At 37.7% G+C, this 22479-nt stretch overlaps 3 protein-coding genes across 5 annotated transcripts in view; all 3 read left to right on the forward strand.

Moving 5' to 3' along the window:
• Window positions 1-272: 272 nt before the first annotated feature.
• Window positions 273-20573, forward strand: ZFAND1 (zinc finger AN1-type containing 1). Its single transcript, XM_023648386.2, has 8 exons — window positions 273-421; window positions 2371-2413; window positions 3326-3365; window positions 5241-5368; window positions 5457-5548; window positions 6336-6457; window positions 16400-16555; window positions 16653-20573. The coding sequence occupies exons 1-8, from the start codon at window positions 367-369 to the stop codon at window positions 16821-16823; spliced, it is 807 nt and encodes a 268-aa protein (XP_023504154.1). The 5' UTR covers window positions 273-366; the 3' UTR covers window positions 16824-20573.
• IMPA1 (inositol monophosphatase 1) overlaps window positions 18433-22479 on the forward strand; it is a 50401-nt gene continuing 46354 nt past the window's right edge. The window contains exon 1 of one of the 3 annotated variants that reach the window (XM_014727930.3): window positions 18433-18571. The gene's annotated coding sequence lies outside the window, so the exon portion shown is untranslated. Of the gene's footprint in view, window positions 18572-20274; window positions 20414-22479 lie in introns of those variants that run through there. The other 2 variants (XM_070221388.1, XM_001489233.6) reach the window with 2 other exon arrangements.
• Window positions 20092-21405, forward strand: SLC10A5 (solute carrier family 10 member 5). The gene has a single exon (NM_001257077.1). It carries the CDS (start codon window positions 20092-20094, stop codon window positions 21403-21405), a length of 1314 nt encoding a protein of 437 aa, NP_001244006.1.

A 22479-nucleotide genomic window follows, 5' to 3' on the forward strand; every position in this document is an offset into this window, starting at 1 on the left:
CCCCCGACGCCGCGCGCGATAATTCAGAAAACATCAAAAGGCAGTTCTGACGCGGCCGCCTCGCCCCACGGGCGGCGCGGGGGAAACGGCAGAGCGCACGCTTCCAGAAGGCCAGCCGACGGCTTCCCGAAGGAGCCGGGCAGCGGCCTCCCGCCCGGGGACGACACTCCCCTGGACGCCTCACCCGGCGCCTGCGCGCAAACGCTCGGGATGCCGCGCCCTCACCGCAGCCTGGCCGCTTCCGGCCCGCGCCCCGCCCCCACTGCAGGCCCCGCCCCCGGGGCGCCGCGCTCCCAGCAGGCGCCGCGCGCGCGTGCGCCGTCGCCCCGCCCGTCGGCTCCGCCCCGCCCCTCGCGGCGCCGAGTGATGGCGGAGCTGGACGTCGGGCGGCACTGCCAGGTGCAGCATTGCCGGCAGCGAGGTGAGGGAGGAGGCCCGGGCCCCGCTCCGCCTCCACAGAGGGTGGGGGAGAGTGAGGGGAGGCCGCGGGAGTCCGAGAGGCGGGGCGGGCCTGCAGTGAGAGGCGTCGGGGCTCCAGTTGGAAGGGGCTTGCGGTCTCTTTGGAAGGAACCGTGCGGCCCCGGGAACCTGTGGCCGCGCTCGCTGAGGTCGGGCGTGGAGAGGCCCCGTGGCGCCGGGGGGCGGACGCTTGGGGCCCGGTTCCCCTCTGGTCCTGCCGCCGCCTTGGGGTGGTGTGTGGGGGTGTCACAGTTGATTAGTTCATCTTCCTTTCCAACTTCAGGTGTCTTTTTTCTTAAAGTGTAAATATCTGAACACAGGCCGGAGTCTAGATGTTTTGGACTAGTGGAGCGGGGTTAAGATTTAGAGTATTATGTTAGGGGAGAATCCTAAATTCCTTTGGCTTCTGGATGAATAAAAGGATGGTGTCAGGTGTCAGGAAATTATCCTAATTTTAAATCGTCCCCCTGGGTCCTCCTTGTTTGCATCTGATATTTAGTTGGTCACCAAAAGTCTCGAAATAGCAAGCATGTACAATTTTTCCAATTTGGAAGAGGCATAAAAGGTTTGCAGAGTATTGTGTGCTTCAGTTTCCTTCTCGTTGACCATATGTACATCCCTTCGTGGTATGACACGTGCTTAGAGCATCATGCCGTTGGAACAGGAGACAGTTCATTAAGCCCACTTCGCAGGTGCAGGAAGCACTCTTGTCCCACAAGCAGAATTATCCAGGGGTCCCTTTGGGTAATCATAAGACCTCTTCTTTCTGTTTCAGGTTAAGATACCCTGCAGGATGAGAAATTTGGGGAACAATTGTAGCTCTCTCGAAAGTGCAATGGCTTTTGTTTTCACTTAGAAAAAATGATGTGATCGGCTATATCCAGCCTCCCTTGTCTGTATACTGTAATTTCATATGAGGTACGCTGAAAGCCATTTAGAGAGTGACTCACTGTATCTGGCCATTAATGGTCAGTCGCCACATCTGAGAGTGGATACTCTCATGTACTTTCCAAAAATTCAGTTCTTAACTAAGTTGTTAATTACTTAGTCCCAACCTAGTCGTTCTCAACAGCAAGGAAAGAAGAAATTCAGGACTAAATTTTGCAATATCAGTCAATGGATCTATTGAATTTCTGGAATTTCTTTGAAAATATCTCCACCTAGCCACCACAGGATCTTTCTGAGTTCAGTATATTCAACACAAGTTAATTTTTGTAATTATTTTTTGTTATAGTTACTGTCTTACTATTCTTGTCTTTGACGTCTGTCTCATTTGGTTTTTACAGTTACCCTGTGAAGTAGATATAGCATATATATAGATAGGCCCACACATGTATATGCACAAACACATACATACAGACCTCTATATCTATTTATTTCTATATTACCTAGTAATAGAACTTTGCTTTTGTGTGCATATGTGGAAATATACACTACATACTATACTAAATACTATATGAAGTAAATACATAAATAGGTATATACTTATATATATATGTGTGTGTATATATAGTCTCCAAAGTTCTGCTATTAAGTAACTTGCCTAGCATTACTAGGGTAGTAAGCAGTGAAATCAGAATTGAAACCCAATTTTTCACTTCAAATGCAGGATTTTTGCAATATACGATCCTCAAAAATAACACCTAGTAAATCTGGAAAACAAACCCAATAAACAATTTTTTTTCTGACTTAGCATGTAGATTTTCCTCCTGATAATCTAATTCCTTTCTTTTGGAGGGCTTGAGGTTGTGAGGGCTTTTGTTTAAGCTCTGCTTGCTGCGCTAGGATATTGGTCCAAAAGGAAAATTCTCCTTTAGAGCTGCTTCAGTACCTTAAGATTCTTCTTGCTTAAGAAAATTGAATCAAAATCAGATACTGACCAGTACATATAACATTTTCCCTCAATTTTAGATTTTCTTCCATTTGTATGTGATGGTTGTTCAGGAATATTTTGGTAAGTTTTTATGCAAGATTTGGAAGTAATTTTAGTGTTTGTAGCATGAGGTTTATTTCTGAAAAGCAAAATGATTTAAAATAGTTCTTTAGCCTTTGATATTTATTATGATAATTACTTGGGGAAAAAAATCAAATAGACTAGTCTTAGGCTCTGATTACTTGTACGTATATGTGCTAATCTTTAAACTTCCAGAAATGGAGTTCTGTGTGTGACTGTCATGTAAAGGTTATATTTGTGTCTTTTAATTACAAGGAGAGAAGATATCCACAATACAAAGAACCAGTTATGATTATTAGTCTTATTTGAATTAATAAAATGAAAAGAGCCCAACCTGTACATTTCTGAAACTGGGTACCACGTGTCCTTTGCACACACATCACATGCAAAGTAAAACTGGAGAACTAACCAAGGAATTTGGAAAATGTATTTTCTTTGCAATTAAACTTTCATATATCAGCTATTTAATTTATTAAGTAGAGCCCTGAAAGAACAAATTCTTGTCGGAGGATAATTCAGAAAGATTTATTAGAAGTAAATAAAATTTATTAGAAGTAAAAATTCAGAACTGGAGCATTCCTTTGAAATGTTTTTACTGATGTTCTTTGAGAAATACAAGAAATCAGAGGATTCTGTGTATTTTTCTCACGTTAAAGCACTCAAAGGTGATTTAGAGTAGTGAATTGTTTTTACTTATATGGAAGTTGAACAGTTGTGTTTTAAAACTTTTGAGACTATAGATGCTCCATCTTTATCTGGCATTTCAGTTTTTTCTTACATGCAGAGTTCTTAATGAGTGTGATTGTGATTAATCTTAAGGATACTATTAAAATATCTCAAAGTACTGCATTTATCTGAAAGTAAATTATTTGATTGGATTTAAATAAGCACTTTTTTTTTAAATCATTTAAGCCTTGAACACAGAAGCAAGGAGTCACATAGCTGTCCTGAGGTATGTTAATAATTCTCCTCTCTAATAAAACATGTTTGTTTTTATGCACTTTCAGTCAGCATTTGATTAGGTTTCAGACCAATCAGTATGCCGCAAATTAAAATTTGGCGTCCTAAACTGATTATATAAAGAGGCTCTTACTTCATTTCTATTATTTTTCTTAGTTTGTTTTAAAGGAAAATTGGTCTACTTGGTATTTATAAATTTTCATTCTTATAATTCTTATTTTTTTACATTTCATTTCTGTTTAGGTACCCGCTTTACAGCTTTAGGATCTGTATTTATGAATCTACGATGGCTTTGACACCCTCATCATTTACTCCTTCCAGTGTTCTTTCACTCTTGTGTTCATTTTCACTGCTGCCTGATGTTAGGATTTTGTTGTATTAAATTGTTCTGACTCAGTCAGCCTTGGACTACCAGGAACAAACCTGTAGTCCAACAAAATCTCCACCCTAAATCTGACCAAATTGAAAGATTAAAAAAGACTAGCAGATAGAAACCACAATATCGTATTTATTCCTGAAAAAGGATAAATTGAATGATGGAGCTTAATGTAGAGCCAAATGGGTCTGCAAAGGAAATCCAAAATTAGGCAGACTGCCCAGCAGTCACGGCACTGCTGGACCAGGTTAGGCCTTCTCCTTGAGGGCAGTTCGGTTCTAAGAGGAAAGAAGAGAAAGCTGAGCCCGCCATGCCTAATGTAATTTTCTCAAATTTGACAATTAGATACGTTGCTCCACCTGCCTTGGGTGGGCGAGAGGCTGGAAGTTAAGCTGAATTGACTCCATCTGGAAAGAAGCATTTGCCTCACACTTTTCAGTTGATATTTGTTCCTGCCCACCATTTACCAAGCACTTTACTAGGGAGTTTTACATCTGTCCTCTCGATTATAGAAAGTTAGGTTAAAAGAGTTTCAGTCAAAATCTGGCCCTTTGAAGTTTAGGTAGTTTATTTGAGGAAAATAAAAATTAGCTAACATGTTGGTATTATGCAGATTAATTAGAAGGAAATGCTCATTTAGAGTCATAGTAAACATTCTGATGTTTCTTACACAGCTTGTAAATCTGCCCTGTACTTTCCTTTTTCTTAGGATGTAATTTGATTTCTAAGAATGTCTCTCATAGAGTTTCTCTCAATTAGATCTCATTATTTAAATAGTGAAATAAAAATTTTACTTTTAGAACATTGGAACAAATTTGGAAAAATAGTTAAGAAATTAATAAGATGTAACATTTATATAGGGGACTGCCCTTTGATTATAGATTTGAAGCAATTATTTCCCTAAATTTATTCAACTCTAAAAATCTAATTACTTAATACTCAAAATATCTTGGTTGGTTTGTTTTCTTTAATCTTATAAAATCTTGTCTTTCTCTGATGTAATATTTGCTGGTAATATATTAAATACAGCATAGAGGATAGTATATCATTATGAAAACTGCTTTAGCCCTCTGTATCAGGGATAAACATAATTTTTAAAGGTCCTCTTACATATATTTAACCACCTAAAATTGGTGTAGAAAGTAGGGATGACTTGCCATTTGAGGGTTGATAAGATGATTACCTCAGCATATTATTATGGAGCATCTTTGGGACTATTAGAAAATAGAAGACTAAAATTATAAAGAATAACTGAATAGTCATTTTGGCTTGACTTAGAAGATAAGTATACCACAGCAGGAAAACTGAAAATGTGGAGCAGTCAGCACAGCAGTCATTTCTCACACAGGCGTTTGTTATCATCTGTTACGCAAGAGTGAGTTGCTCTTATAAGTTCCGCAAAATGGAAAAATGATAGGAACATCTAAACTAGATTTGTTGATTTGCTTTAAATGTGAAATATAATGCCATTTCCCCTTGTTACATTTTCAGGTGACTGTAAGCAATGAGAGACTGAAGTCAGATAAGCATACCTCCTACCCATGCTCGTTCAAGGACTGTGCTGAAAGAGAGCTTGTGCCAGTCATATGTCCTTATTGTGAGAAGAATTTTTGCCTGAGGTGATTGCTCAGACCATTCAGAACTCTGCCTATCTGTTTAAGGCATATGCAAATACATGAACTAGTGTCACTCTTGTGTTGCTTGTAGACACCGTCATCAGTCAGATCATGAATGTGAAAAACTGGAAATCCCTAAGCCTCGAATGGCTGCCACTCAGAAACTTGTTAAAGACATTATTGGCAAGTATCTGGAAACCTTGTTTTGTTATTCCTTACTGCTGTATACTCTTAGTTCCAGGGACCCTGTTTCTTGTGTCTTTGCCAGTTTGCCAGTTATGGAAGGTCTTATTAACAACCCTGATGGTTATAACTTGCTATAGATTTTTGACATTCTTGTGACATTATTTCTCACAAGGCCTACCTAATCAATGAAAATTTGGAAATGCTGTGGAAGTGCCCTAGCAGGTGTTCTCTTTTGCTGTTCTCTTTTATTAGCCCATTAACCATCATGGCTAGAAATGGTATTCATGCAGCTGAAGTAGTGGTTTGCCTTCTTTAAAGACTAAACTTGAAGCCTAGCCAGCTGTTCTGTGAATGCTGCTGATAATCTGAGATCTGAGGAAAGAATGCATCTGTGACTTAGACCAGTCTCCCTGCCAACATGTTAGGGCACTAGGATTTTCGTTCTAGGTTAAGGATAGTACTTTTATTAAAATCTTCTATAACCAAATCCAAAAATTCTCTGTAGATGTGTTAGTGATTGCTTTGGATTAAATAGGCTTAAGTTGGAAAGAAGCACATAACATTTGAGTTTTTTGATGTCTAGATCACTAAGATCAACTCAATGGTATTTTTCCATTGGTCATGTAAATATAATACCTAAAAAATGAATATGGTCTCTGTATATCTCTAATATGTGTAATTCATATATGTTTCAGGGCCATAATTAATAAATAATAATAATAAAACTCTGGAAAATGTAATGTAAAAGTTCTCATGTGCTTATATGCTTATACTTATTTCTTAGATTCCAAGACAGGAGAAACAGCAAGTAAACGACGGAAAGGTGCAAAAAACAGTGAAACAGCTGCAAAAGTAGCATTGATGAAATTAAAGATGCATGCTGACGGAGATAAATCATTGCCACAGGTTGGTCTTAGAGATTTTGAAAAACAAAAATGTTCCAAATATATTTGAGCCCCCTTTTTATTCTTCCCACCCATCAAGTAACAGCTAACCTGAATCTGATGTGTATCATTCCTAATATTACATGGTATGTGTCTGCCTAAATAATACATAGTTTTGTGAATTTTTTCACTTTTTAAAAATGGCAGTGAACCATATGTAGCCTTCTTTAACTTATTTGGTTTTTCACTTGGCATCATATTTTTAACATTTATCCATGCTGATTCGTTCAGTTTAGTCCATTCATCTTGATAGCTGCACATTATTCCATAGTATGAATATACCACAGTTTGTTCTCTTAATGAACATAATTCAGATTTTTTCCGTTTTTTGCTATTATAAACTATTTGACAGTGAATGTCCTTGTGTACATGTGGGAGTATTTTTCTAGGGCAGTCTCTTTAAAACTCCATAATATCACTTACATTTTATATGACAACCTGGTACATATAAACATAGATGCATACATACCTTAACACACTTTAGTAAGTAATACCTAGCCTTACAGCTATATGCTATTTACTCTGATATTTTTTACTCTGTTTTATTTTATTTTAAAGATTGTTGACTTTATAACCATGAAGGATTGAGACCTTGAGGGAATACACCTGGAAATAGAAAAGCTGAATCATAGGCTGTGCTCATCTTCAGCTCTACTAGATATTGTCAACTTTCTCTTGTCAGTGGTTGTACTGATTTATCTCCTTCCTGTGGTGTCTGAGAGTTTCAGTGTTTCTTGTCAACATTGGCTGGTACTCATTGTTACCAATCTGATGGATGTGAAATGATACCTCTCTGAGGTTTCAAGTTGAATTTCTCTTGTAACTAGTGAAGATCAGCTACTTTGCGTTTGTTTATTGGCTGTTTGACTTTCTTCTGTGAATTATTTGCTCATATCCTTTGCCCGTTTTTTTCTCTTGGGTTGTTGGCACCTTTTTATAGGCTTATAATATTCTTTATATATTCTGAATTCTAATCCTTTTTTGATTAAATGTGTTGCATACATCTTCTCTTGGTCTGTGGCTTGTCTTCACTTCGTTTTTGATCTCTTTAGTGGTCCAGACTTATGAAATTTTAATATACTCAAATTTATTAATGATTTTCTTAAGATTTGTGCTTTCTGAAGTAAGTTATTTTCTTCTATTTTCCTTTAAAAATTTAGAAGTTTTATTTTTTTTGTTTAGCTCTTTATTCCATCTGGAATTTAATTACAAGTAAATATTGATAGAGATTTCTTCCCCCCTCAAATGGGTTACCTGTTGTCATGACAAAAGATATAGAAGAGTTCATACTTGTAATGACGCCTCTGACTTACTCCGGATTGTTCTAGATTTGTGGGACTAGTTTGGGAATCTCATTTAAGTTTCTTTGGTCTGTTTACCTTTGCATTAATTTATCTTAATTATTATAGCTTTATAATAAGTAGGACAAGTCTCTCCACCTTATTCTTTGCTTTCAATCATGTCTATTCTTGACCATTTATTCTTTTTTAAAAATGTTAGGATCACTTTGTCCTGTTCTGTGAAATTGTGATTTTGATAGGAATTGTGCCGAATTTTAGATTAGAGACAGTTGATAAGTTTGACTCTTCCCATCCATGTCTATGGTTTTTATCTTTCCAACTTAATTTAGGTCTTTTTTTGTGTCTTTAAATAACATTACATAGTGCTCAGCACACATATTTATATATCTTAAGTTTATTCTTAGGCTCTTCAAAATTTTTTGCTGCTATTGTAAATGATAACTTTTTACAAAAAAGTATGTTTTCCTGATTGGTTATGGCTGGTTGTTGTATGTTGTCCTTCTATCCAGCAAATAAACTCCTAATAGTTCCCACAGGTTGTAGGTTTTCTGGGATGTTTTCCGTACAGTCATATCTTCTGCAAATGATGGTTGTTTTTTGCTTTTTCAAATTTTCTTACCTCTTCTTCTTCTATGTGTTAGTGCATTGGTTGAGATCTCCAGAACTGTGCTGAATAATATGGATGATAGCAGGCATCTTCATTATGTTTCTGACTTTAATGCAAATTATTCTAAAATTTCATCATTAAATATTAAGTTTGCTGTAGATTTTCGATAGTAGCCTTTATCAGGTAACATTTCTTTCTATTCCTAGTTTGCTGGGAATATATATCATGAATGGTTATTAAATTTTGCTGTTAAGTTTTTTTCCTATATCTAGTAAGATGATCATGTTGGGTTTTTCCCCTTATCACTGTGATAAATCACATTGATTGATTTTTCTGTTGTTGAATCACTCACATATTCCAGAATGAACCCTTTGACTCTGTTATATAATTCTTTTAAAATGTACTGCTAAATTAATTTGGTAATATATTATTTAGTGTTGTTTAGTGACATTCGTAGCAAGATTATACTTGTAAAATTTGTTGAGTAGCTTTCCCTCTTCTGTTCTTTGAAACATTTGTAGAGGGTAGGGATTATTTGTTTTTGAAGGTTTGGTGATGGTTGGTATAACCTTTGGATCTGTTGCCTTTTTTTTTGTTTTGTTTTGAGGAAGATTAGCCCTGAGCTAACTTTTTGCTGAGGAAGACTGGCCCTGAGCTAACATCCATGCCCATCTTCCTCTACTTTATATGTGGGACGCCTACCACAGCATGGCTTGACCAGCGGTGCGTAGGTCCGCATCTGGGATCTGAACCAGTGAACCCCAGGCTGCTAAAGCAGAACGTGTGAACTTAATTGCTGTGCCACCGGGCAGGCCCCTCTGTTGACTTTTTTGAGGGGAGAATTTTAACTACTATTTCAAAGTGTTAAATAGTTTTTGTTTTATTTGGATAATCTGTTTCTTATGAAATAAATTTTGGTAAATAGTATTTTTCTTAAAAATTCCTATCTGGTGTAGATTTTACAGTTTATTGTTATAAAGTTGTTCAAGTTATTCTCTCATGTTTCAAAGTCTCTATTATGTCTTTAGTTAGTCATTCCATTTCATTCTTAATATTTTTCATTTGTACTTTTCTTTGTTTTCCCCTTGAACAGTCTTGCTAGAGGTTTGTGTTTATTTTACTTATTCATATTTTGGTCTTTTCCAGGAACCATATTTTGGTTTTATTGAGCTCTCTATAGTTTGTTTGCTTTCTATTTCACTAAATTCTGCTTTTATATTATTTCCTCTTCTCTGTTTAGATTTTTTCTGATATTTTTCCACCTTCTCACATTGAGTGGTGAACTTACCTATTTTCAACCTACTTGTTTTGGTGTGTTTTTTGGTAACTTTATTTTGATACAGTTTCAAACAGAGAAGTTGCAAGAATAGTACAAAGAATTTTTCCACATCCTTTATCCAAATGTACCAGTTACTTAGGTTTTGCCCTATTGCTTTATCATTTGCAGTCTCTCTCTGTATGTATGTATATATATGTGTGTCTGTGTTTGTGTATGTGTGTCATACTAATTTTTGGTCTGCTGATCTATCAGTTTCTGAGACAGATGTGTTCAAATCTACTAGTGTAGCTGTAGTTTTATCAGGTTTTTTCCTTGTAATTCTAATGGTTTTCCTGATTTGTGTATTATTAACTCCATGGAATTTCTTCATTGTTATATCTTCTTTATGAACTTTGCCTTAAATCCTATTTTCAATTATAATAATATTTCACTAACTTTCTTTCGGTGAATATTTAACTTTTATGTCTTTTTTTCATCCCTTTATGTTCAACTATTCTGTGTTGTTTTGTTTTAGGATGTCTCTTGTAAGCAGCATATAGCTGGACTTTGTTATTTTAATCCAGTTTGATAGTGTCTCTCTTTTATAGGTGAGTTGAATCCATTTATATTTATTGTAATCACCAGTACATTTGAATGTATTTCTTCCATCTTATGATTTTTGCTCATCATCCCTTTCGTTTGATTATTTCTCTGTCCTGTCATCTTTTCTATTGATTGAATTTTCTATATTCCCTTTGATTCTGCTGGTTTAGAAATCACTGATTATATAATTATCCTTAATATTTTCTTCTTTTGAAATCTTCATTTGAAGTTTCTAAATTTGCAAGGGTAGTACATACTTTTAACAATTGTAACTATTAAAAGATGTAAACAGGAAAAACCAAACACACCCTCCTGTGCCTATTTCCATTGCATTAAAGCAGTGGTTCTCAAATGAGGGTGATTTTGCCCCCTTGAAGCCATTTGGCAACGTTTTGAGACATTTTTGGTTGTTAAACTGGGTATAGGGGTGCTATTGGTATCTAGGGGGTAAAGACCAGGGATGCTGCTAAACATCCTACAGTGCCTAGGACAGTGCCCACAATAAAGAATTTTCTAGTCCAAAATGTCAATAGTGACAAAGTTGAGAGGGCCTGCCCTAAAGTATCCAATATTATTCACATTACAATCATGCACTGCATAACAACGTTTCAGTCAACAGTGGATCACATACACAATGGTGGTCTGATAAGATTAGTACCATATAGCCTAGGTGTGTAGTAGGCTCTACCATCTAGGTTTGTGTAAGTATACCCTATGATGTTCACCATAATAGAAATTGCCTAGTGACACATTTCCCGGAATGTATCCCCATCGTTAAGTGATGCACGACTATACTTTGCAATTCTTTTATTACTCAAAACCTAACAGTGAAAACTTTTATAGCATTTACTTTGTTCCATTCCCTCTTCTAGGACATTTAATCCTCACAACAAGCTTGTGAGATATGTCTCTGTTTTACATATGAGAAAACTGAGGCACAAAAAGGTTAAGTAACTTGCTAGTAGTGTAGCTAGTAAGTGCAGAACTACAAAGTGAAACCAGGCAAGCTGGCTTCAGAGACCCTGTTCTCAACACACTTAACAGCTTGTCATGGAGCAGTCCACAATCCTATAGGTAGAACTTTTTCCCCTGCATCGTTCGTGTCTGTGTGTGTGTGTGTGTGTATACATATGTGTACTTATATATATATGTATACACACACACCCAGGTATGTGTGTGCGTGTGTATAATTTTACATACGTGGAAATGTATTCTATTTGTATATGTATACAAAGACATAAGGAGTGTTTTTTTCTCATTGTTTTATAAAAATGGCGTCATAGTCATTTAGTCAACACACTTTGAATACCTGTCATGTATCAGGCTCTGGGGATAGAACAGTAAATAAAACAAAGTCTCTCTCCATATGGAGTTATATTCCAATGAGGTGAGACAGATATTAAATATGTACTATGATGTTGGAATAAAAATTAAGTAGGTTTCAGGTAGGTTACATATCTTTATCTCTGTATATCTTTTTCGTTAGTGCCTGGCAGAAGTTCCCTCAAGTGAGCTGGTATGGCTCTAAGTCATTTTCTTCTAGAGCTTGGCGGTATTTTGTGGTTGGATGTACTGTGACTTACTTTGCTATTTTCCTATTGGTGAACATTCACTTCGTTTCCAGTTTTGACTACTACGCTAAGTAGCCTCAGTCCGGTACCTTTATTTCTGTGAGATAATGTCTCAGGAGTGTACTTCTGGGTCAAAGAGTCTGTGTATTTTACATTTTAATAGATGTTGCCAAACTGTTTTACAAAGAAGTTGCAACTGTTCGTGTTTCTACCAACATTAATTGTAATAATCAACCTTTGTTGACTGATTACAATATGCCAAGCATTGTTTTGTGACTTTAGACTTTTTATCTCTTTTAATGCTCACAGCTCTCCTGTGATGTATGATTGTCCTCATGTCACAGATGAGTAATCTGCAGGTGTGTTGTGTAAGATCACTGGGTGGTGAGACCCTGCCGTCCTGCCCCTTAGTGCCCCGCCTCTTGTGGCCGTCGTGAGAGTGCCCCTCTCCTCCCACGGTTTCCAGGAGCAGTTGCCATACTTTTTTAATGTTTCCCAGTCTCAGGGCTGTAAAAACTTATCCCCTAAATGCTTTAACTTGTGTTTCCTTGACTGCGGTACAGTATGAACATCTTTTAATGTGTTGGTTGGCCATTTGGAATTACTCCTCTCTGAATTGCCCATGAGTACCTTTGATCATTTTTCTTTTGGGTTATTTGTCTTTTTATTTTGTTTAGTCAACTTATGGAAACTTTTGGACTGTAGTAGACGTTAATCCTTTATCTATAATCAATCTGCTTTGGAAAATTTTTTTTAATCTATCAAAAATATGTTGATTTCACTTATGTATCTCATTGACATGTCAGTATTTTAAATTTTTCTAAGGTGTGTCTTTCATTCCTGTTTTGGTTTTTTTTAGGACTTTTATTTTTTTTGTTTTTTTGTTTATTAATTTTTTTTCTGAGGAAGATTAGCCCTGAACTGACATCTGTTGCCAATCTTCCTCTTTTTTTCCTTAAGGAAGATTAGCCCTGAGCTAACACTTGTGCTAGTCTTCCTTCGCTTTATTTGTGGAACACCACCACAGCATGGCTGACAAGTGGTGTAGGTCTATGCCCAGGATCCGAACCCATGAACCTGTGCCACCAAAGCAGAACACACTGAACTTAACCACCACATCACGGGGCCACACCCTAGGACTTTTGTTTTTTTGCATCTGTCTTTAATCTATCTGAAATTTGGTTTTAGCATATGATATGAACTAAGGACCCACTGTTATTTTCTTCCAATTCTTTAGCTGGTTTTGCTATCATCAATTATTAAACAAGTCAGCGTTGAATTGAAATACCAAAGTATCCCCTTCATGAAAAATTTAAAATTTATTTATACCAGATTTGTTTTTTGGTTTCCTATTCTATTCTGCACATCTATTTTTTTACTCATATGTTAATACCAATTGATTTGATGCAGTAGCTTTATAGAATGTTCTAACATATGATAATGCCAATCCCATCTGTAGTTTTTCCATACTTTTTCTTAGCAGTTTTTGCTTTATTCGTCCATGTGAACCTTATGATTATTATATCCAAATTTAAAAATATGTATCTCTTGGGATTTTTATTCTTTTAGTAATGGAACAAGGTTGTGAGTGACAGACTCCAGCAGATACTTTTAACAAATATAGACTCTTTAAAGGTAAAAGTGTAGAAACTGAGACAAATCATTATCAAAAGCAGGAGATAACACTGCATGGTCTTAGAGTTGTGGCTTGCCATGTCCCCCAGAGTTTCCCACGAGGATGTAAGCTGTGAATAATAGTGCCTATAGGAGGTGAGGATTCTGCCCGTTCTGAGAAGCCTCTTCTGCCGTTCTCAAGAGAATTTTAGACCTTCTTGGTCTCTTCCTCTTTGTACTGGGAATTCTGGCTCCTCCCTGTTCACCATGTGCAAGTAAATGATGGAAAACCTTCTCAATACATTATTGAGTGACTTCTATGAACTAGGTGAAGTAAAATTCAGTTTCCTAGCAGCATCTATTGGCAAGTCCTGACTGAGGACCATTCCTGAAGGATTCTTAGTAGATTTGCATTATATGATATATACTAATTTTGAGAGAATTGGCACTTTTATGACATTGTCTTCCTATCTGAGAACTTTGTCTTTTCATTTATTCAGATCATGTTTTATTGCCTTCTGTAACATTTTATCTTTTTTTTCATTATAGCCTTATTCTTTCTTTCTTTCTTCCTTTATTTTTGCTGAGGAAGATTCACCATGAGCTAACATCTGTTGCCAATCTTCTTCTCTTTTTTTTTTGCTGAGGAAGATTCTCCCTGAGCTAACATTTGTGCCAGTCTTCCTCTACTTTCTATGTGAGTTGCCACCACAGCACAGCTGACGAGTGGTATAGGCTTGCGCCTGGGATCTGAAACCACGAACCTGGGCCGCCGAAGCAGAATGTGCCAAACTTAAACACTATGCCATAGGGCCAGCCCCATTCCTTATTTATTTTTTATCTTATGGATTTTTTTTCTATTGTGAACTGAATATTTCATTTCCCCCACCTCTATTTCCAGGTACTTACTGCTAATATAGAGAAAAAGGTTTTCATTACTGTATGTTTGTCTTATTCAGCCACATCACTAAATTTTTAAAACAATTTTAGAAGGTTTTTTTTCCCTACTAGTGCCTTTGACTTCCTAGGTATGCATTCACACCCATTAACAAATAAGGATAGCTTTAATTTTATTTTTTAATGTACTAGTTATTAGACTTTATTATATTATCTAGAATCTCCAATAGAATGTTTTATAATAATAGTGATAACAGGCATGTGCTTACATTTTTAATTTTTAATATAGTAAGACAGGGAACTTGATAGGCCTATCTAGTTAAATATCTCCCATCCCATCATCTTTGTTCACACATAAAGGTTATTTTTGAGTCAGTAGCTATTTAAATTTACCTACATGTTTTTTTGAGTTTCTCCTTTCCTCAGGACTCACTTTTATCTTTGCTGAAGTGCGTTCTTTAGTAGCTCATTCGTTGAGAGTCTTTGTTGGTAAACTCGTTAAGTCTTTGTCTGAAAGTGCCCTTACTTTACCCTCAGTTGGGCGGGACTGTCTCTTAGACTATCAGCTCTTTCCATATCCTGTTCATTGGCCTCTGTTGTCTATCGTTGAGGAAACATCTGCTGTCACTCTTATTCTTGTTGATTTATGGGTGATCTTATCTTTTTTTGGTAGCTTTTAAGATTGTGCCATGTTTGTACATGTGGATGTATTTTAATTATCCAATTTGGCCCTTGAGATGTATTTTTAATTTTGTCTCTTCACTTTGGGAAAATTATAGTCATTTTATCTCTGAATTTTGCCTCTCCACCATTCCTTTTCTTCTCTTCTGAAACTCTTTTTTAGATTTATAGTTTGGAAATATGGAAACATATATTTGGGGTTTATAATTTCTATTTTTATGTCTGTGTTGCATTCTGCGGGCTGGATTCTCAAATCCATCTTCCAACCAGTTAAGCCTTTTTATTGAAGATTATAGAAGTTTATCCTGTTTGATTTCTTATTTCTTTGTTCTCAAAAAACCTGCTGTCTCTAAATACATAGTGAGGTCTTTCACATGAAAAGAAACTTTATATGTGTCATGAATCTTTCAATTGCAAGTTACAGAGCTTGATACCAACTAGCTTAATGAAACAATTGTTTTTTAACGTAATGAGAAGTAGCATTAATGTGGTTTCAAGGGATGACCGAATTCCAGGACTCAAATGCTGTTGAAAGAATCTGTTTCCTTGACTTATCTCTCTCTCTGTGTTGGACTCATCCTTTCCCATTTGTTATTATTTTTGAGGAAGATTAACCCTGAGCTAACATCTGCTGCCAATCCTCCTCTTTTTTCTGAGGAAGACTGGCCCTGAGCTAACATCCATGCCCCTCTTCCTCTACTTTATATGTGGGACACCTACTATAGCATGGCGTGCCGAGCGGTGCATAGGTCCACACCTGGGATCTGAACCAGCAAACCCTGGGCGGCCTTAATGTGTGAACTAAACCATTGCACCACTGGGCCAGCCCCAATCATCCGTTCCCATTTGAGGAAGCTTTTCCACATTGCCTCAGGAATGGCTGAGAGGCATGAGGGATGGCTGCAGGCAACCCCAGGTTTAATTCAGCAAAACTTAACTCCAAAAATGAGGACCCCTCCCCGCCAGCTTTTGAACATAAAATCCCAGGAAATGACCATAATTGGCCTAACTTAGGTCACATGCCTGTCTTTGCACAGATCGCTCTGCCCAGGGTCTCGGGTCCCATGCCTGTCTTTGCACAGGTCACTCTGCCCAGGGTCTTGGGTCCCATGCCTGTCTTTGCACAGATCACTCTGCCCAGGGTCTTGGGTCCCATGCCTGTCTTTGCACAGATCACTCTGCCCAGGGTCTTGGGTCCCATGCCTATGCGTTTGGATAGATGCTGGAGCACTGATTGGTATTCCCACTAAGAGTTGCGTCATTGGAGGGTAATCTCTCTCTTCCCTGAAGAAGAGACAAAGAGATGTCACCAGACAAAAACAGACATCTATTTCATGTACATAATCTGTATTTTAACTTTTTATCTTTACAGACAGAAAGAATTTATTTTCAGGTTTTCTTACCTAAGGGGAGCAAAGAGAAGAGCAAACCAATGTTCTTTTGCCACCGATGGAGCATTGGAAAGGTCATAGACTTCGCAGCTTCTTTAGCCAGTCTTAAAAATGACAATAACAAATTGACAGCTAAGGTAACAACTGGTTATAATAATTTTTCCCTAAAATTTTTAGGATTCTCTATACAAGCTTGTTTATTTATCACAGTATGATATATTGCTCTCTTAACAGAAATTAAGGTTGTGTCACCTTACTTCCGGAGAAGCCTTACCCTTGGATCATACTTTGGAAACTTGGATTGCTAAGGAGGACTGTCCTTTATATAATGGTGGAAGTATTATCTTGGAATATCTTAATGATGAAGAACAGTTTTTAGAAAATGTTGATTCTTACTTGGAATAGTCAGTAAAGGATTCAAGCCGGAAATCATGAGGAAAACTCTATGTTAAGTCAATTTCCTTTATTAAAAATACTATATATTTTTTTGTTTTTAAAAGTCGCTTTTTAACTTATTTTCACTGTGTAATAATTTATATTATCAGTTTTCTATTAAATTGGAGTTTTTGTGTTTTAAAGTTTAACTATGAACTGACCCTAAATTATTAGCAAACTCTTGTGTTTAGTTAGCTTTTATTGGCTGTAGTGACAACAGCAAAGGTGTATGTCTCGTTGGAGTAACGTCAGCTGTTGATTGGCTGTGACTCTACCCTGTGTCGTCTTTACTCCAGCATCTAAGCTGAAGGAACAGCTCCTTTTTGGGACATTGCCGTTCTTATGGCAGAGGAAGAAAGAGCTGACTCACGGACATGTGGGTTGACTCTTAGAAGACAGATGTATCCCTTTTGCTTTAAGCAAGTCCCATGACCAAGCATAGCATCATGGGGCCAGGAAGATAGCCTTACTGTCTGCCTACATCATGATGTATAAATTGATGTGTGTATAGGAATCATAGAAACATAGAGGTCATCTCATTCACTCTTCTAAGTTTTTGGATGAGGAATCTCAGGCCTAGAAAGGGGAGGTGATTTTCTTGGTGTCACCTAACTACTTTGGGGCGTATCTCTGATAAAGAAGACTCTTCGTATTAGTTTAGTGCAAGGAACGGAGATAACTTCTCACTTTTATCAGGTGCTTATACATTCATTTATTGATATAGTCATTTGAGTACCTACTAAATGTAAGGATTTGATTCTAATTGCCATGGTGGATACAATAAAGAGATGTATAGTACATACTTACAACAGTAATACAAATCAGTGTGGCAAGTGCCAAATGAATAGATAGTAAGTATAACTATGTTCCAATAGCTCTTTTATCAGAAACTGTAAGATCAGAAGTAGAAATAATCCTTAAATGTATTCTCAGATACCAGAAAGTTTTAATACAAACTAATACCTTAGCATCTGACATAATTAATTGCACATAGTAGGTGATCAACACGTGACTCAAGAATTGAACTAAAGCTAAATATACCAGAGAAAATACCTATGGGGCTTGAGAACGAGGGAGGTAAGCCTGGCAGAGATTCAGTTAAACCTAGGGAGGATGAAGAAGAGTCCTGTTAATGATGAGACAGAAAAGACATGAAATAGCGCGGAAGGAAGAAGGACGCACGTCAATAGTGAGTGAGGCCCCATCCCAGATAGTGGAGCACGCTAGTCTGGAAGAGACTCAGGTACCAGCGTATTCAGAGTCTCTGGGACTGGGGGCTGCAGCGTGAGCAGTCTCCTGAAGAGAAGAAGGCTCTGGAATCAGACAACTTTCTCAGCCTTTCATTTAGGACTTTCAGGTAAGTATACTTAATGAAATTTTTGAGTTTGTCTGCCCCCACCCCACTCTTTCCACCTGCTTGCAGGTAACTAGAATTATAAGTAGAAAACCCACAAGTAGGAAAAAAAAGTTAAATTCAGATAAATAGTTGTAACAACACTGTGATACAAATGAGCTTCAGTTAGATGTAATCAGTAAGTACATGTGAATGACAGATTATTGTTTTTCCCAGATTTGTCAGATTTTATTCCCTGCAGTTTTCAAATGAGGAGAAGGCTTGCAGAACCTGAAGGGGAAAGGTTGCAGATAGAGGAATCTGAGGAAAACAAAACTTACATTCCTCACATCTTTGATCTGGGCTGCAAAAATTGTGAATTAAGGTATTGGTCACATAACTGTAAAGATGGGTTTGGTTTCATAAAGTTTTTGTCAGTTTTGTTTGTCTTTTTAAACTGGGCAATTTCCCTGGGAATTTAACTGAGATATCACACAAACATTAGTTCCATCCCCTGGATTCATTGGTATAACGTATCTTTTTTTCTTGATGTGGTACGTGGAAGTACAATTTATGAAATACAGAGTCTATTGCATTTGAAAGATTAATCTACGTAAATAGAATTTTTAAAAACTTGTAGAAATGTCAATAAAAAATTGCTTTGACAATTTTTGAGGCACAGATATTTTACGATCTAAAGTAATGTTGTGTTTAACACAGATGTGTCGCGATTGCGTGAAGGCTCTGCGGAAGTGGTTCTATTCAGAGACTACTAGATCTGTAGGCTCATTGTAGACAGCTGTAGTGGCTCTTTTTGGTGGGTTTCTTGTTTGTGTTCTCTGCTTGGAAACCCCCTCTTGTTTGGGAAGTACGCAATTTTGTGAGTCTGTAGGCTAAAGTCTGAAAAGCCTGATATTTTCCTTTATTCTTGGCAGCCAAGGCAGAGGCATCTGACCTACGTTGGGTCAGTTGAGTGTCCTTGTCCCAGCTGGGAATAGGGAATAGGGTTAGAAGGAAGGTGTAAGAGATTAGAATTAGTGCCGCTGGCCTTCCTTTGGCCCCCTGTGTCAGAGTCCAAGCGTCCAGCAGCGGTGGCCCCTTACCCAGGCTGTGCCTTTGGCGTGCATCCAGCCACCTGCTTTCCTTGGGTTCCTAAGCTATCTGGTAACCCTCCAGGAAACTTTTCCACATGGGGACACCAGAAACAGTTTCAGTTTTTGCCTCACTGATAGAATCATTCTTTAGAGTTGTATGAAAACTATTAGCAGCCTAAGGATATGGCAAGGCCAATTTATGGGCTCTGCAGTTTTCTAAGTAATGTTAAGCAGTGATAATGATGGGACAAAGGTCCAGGAGGGCAGAGATGGCATCCTGCTTGCTGACACTGGTATACTTGGCCCTTACCTCACTGCCCCAGCAAACATATTCAGTAATTATTGGTTTGATTTGACTTCAATGAAGAAAATAATAACACCCACCAGAAGGCCTCCTCAGTATCTAGTGTAGATTTTTGGATCCTGCCTGCTTTTAATGTAGATTTTCCTTAGGAAGGAACAGAACTCAAAATGATGACACTAAGGTTTTAAGTTCAGGTAAATAGACAGCTGTTTTTTCATTAGAGGAAATGAGGAAGTCAACAGTTAAGAGATTGGGTTTCTGCTTTGATAAATTGAACCTATTAAATGTTAGGGCTTCTGCATTTTCATAACTACAGGTTAAACAGGTTGTGTCACTCACTACGTAGCTTTGTATTTGAGAAGGGCATGGTCCCTCCTGCTGGACTTTGATCCAGCGAAAATCACTGTTAGCTAACAACCTCAGACCGTCACTGGAACACTGGTACGAAGATTGTTCTGGGCTTTTTTAAAAACATTTTTGCATATATGATTTATTCAGGCTTTCAAAATGAGTAGAAAACTTTTTATTGTACTGCTTTTGTTGTTTGTGACTCTGGGAGAAGCAAGGAAATCATTTCTCAGTTTTCTGACTATAGAAAAGACTGAAATACTATTTTTCACAAAGACTGAAGAAACTATCATTGTAAGATCAAGTTACAAGGATAAATGGCCAAACTCTAGTTACCTCTTTGTGCAACTAGAAGATCCGAAAATGCTGCGAGTGGTGAATGTGACCAAGACCTTATCGGATGTTACAAACTTCACCATAAACCTAGTAACAGATGAAGTTGGAGAGACGAATTTGACCATTCAGCTGTGGGATTCTGAAGGTAGGCAAGAAAGACTCATTGAAGAAATAAAGAATGTCAAAGTCAAAGTGCTCAGACAGAGAAAAGATGATCTTTTCCAGGCATCAATGCGTATTGATAGAAATATCCTAATGATTTTTCTGCCATTGATACTGTTAAATAAATGTGCATTTGGTTGCAAGATTGAATTAGAGGTGTTTCAAACAGTATGGAAGAAACCTTTGCCAATAATTCTTGGGGCAGTTACGCAGTTTTTTCTTATGCCCTTTTGTGGATTTCTTTTGACTCAGATTTTGGCATTGCCTGAGGCACAGGCGTTTGGATTTATAATGACCTGCACCTGCCCAGGAGGGGGTGGGGGCTATCTCTTTGCTCTGCTTGTAGAAGGAGACATCACTTTGGCCATTTTGATGACTTGCACGTCAACGTTATTGGCCCTGATAATGATGCCTGCCAATTCTTATATATACAGTAGAATGTTAGGGTTATCAGGTACCTTTCATATTCCCGTTTCTAAAATCACGTCAACACTCCTTTTCATCCTTATACCTATATCAGCTGGAATAGTCATCAAGCGTAGGAAACCTGAAAAAGCAAAGCTTCTGGAGAGAATAATTAGACCTTTGAGTTTTATTTTAATGTCTGTAGGGATTTATATGACTTTCAGAATAGGATTAATGTTTCTAAAAACAGTTAGCCTAGAGGTGCTTCTGTTGGGTGCCTTAGTTCCTACTTTGGGTTTGTCGTTTGGGTACTCCTTTGCTACAATTTCTATGCTGCCTCTTCCTGTTTGTAAAACTGTTGCTATTGAAAGTGGCATACTAAATAGTTTCTTGGCCCTTGCCATTATTCAGCTCTCCTTTTCACAGTCCAAGGCAAACTTAGCTTCTGTGGCTCCTTTTACAGTAGCCATGTGTTCTGGATGTGAAATGTTAGTGATCCTTCTGGTCTACAAGGCTAGGAAAACATGGATCCTTATAGAAGATAAAAGAAAAAACATTCCCTTGGCCTAACAATTAAAGCATTATTGAATTCCTACTCTGAATGAGGTACTGTGGGAGACTCAAAGAATATCTAAAATGATACCTGCTCTCAATCCACTTATCTGATTGAAAACTTGACATTAGGGGGGAAATGTATGTGTAATCATATGTGCTAAACACCCTGTGAGTAGTACAGACAGCTAATTGTACAGGAATTCTGAAGAAGGAGACCACTTTCAAGTGTGTTGGTTTGGAAATGTTTTATAGAGTTGGATTTCAATATGATACTTCATTATGGTCTCATAAGTGGCAAAGGGCAATTAAAAAAACTCCTATGACAGATTAGTGGTTACCAGAGGGGAAGGAGATAGGGGGAGGGTAAAAGGAGTAAAGGGGCACATATGTATGGTGACGGATAGAAACTAGACTCTTGGGGGTGAGCAAGATGCAGTCTATACAGAAACTGATATATAATAACATATACCTGAAATTACACAGTTATAATTTTATAAACCAATATGACCTCAATAAAACAATTTAACAAGAATTCCTGGGGCTGGCCCACTGGTGTAGAAGTTAAGTTCATGTGCTCCACTTCAGCAGCCCAGGGTTCGCAGGTTTGGATCCTGGACATGGGCCTACTCACCACTCATGAAGCCATGCTGTGGCGGCATCCCATATATAAAGTAGAAGAAGATGGGCACAAATGTCAGCTCAGGGACAATCTTCCTCACCAAAAAAAAAAAAAAGAACCTCCTGTAGTGATTGTGGTAATATCCCAAGTATCTACAGAAGAGGTGTCCACGTAATAAGCATTCAGTAAATGCTCATGTGGTGAGTGAATATATAAATTCCTATTTGGATCTCTCTGATTCATGGTGTCTAAAACTAACTGTAGCATCTCTGCACTGACAGCGTGCTTCCTCTTGTCTCCCACATCTCCCACTACAGCCGTTGACCCTGAAAGACAGGCTCATCTGTTCCCCTCTTCTCCTTTCCTCCCTCTTCTTTCTGTATAGTCAACCTATTTCCTACAGAAAATCCCTAGAATGTCTCTCCATCAGTCTCCTCTCCATTCCCAGCACTGCTGCTTTTGTTCAGGCC

The sequence above is a fragment of the Equus caballus genome, chromosome 9 (genome assembly GCF_041296265.1).
Source record: "Equus caballus isolate H_3958 breed thoroughbred chromosome 9, TB-T2T, whole genome shotgun sequence".
Lineage (NCBI taxonomy): Eukaryota > Metazoa > Chordata > Mammalia > Perissodactyla > Equidae > Equus > Equus caballus.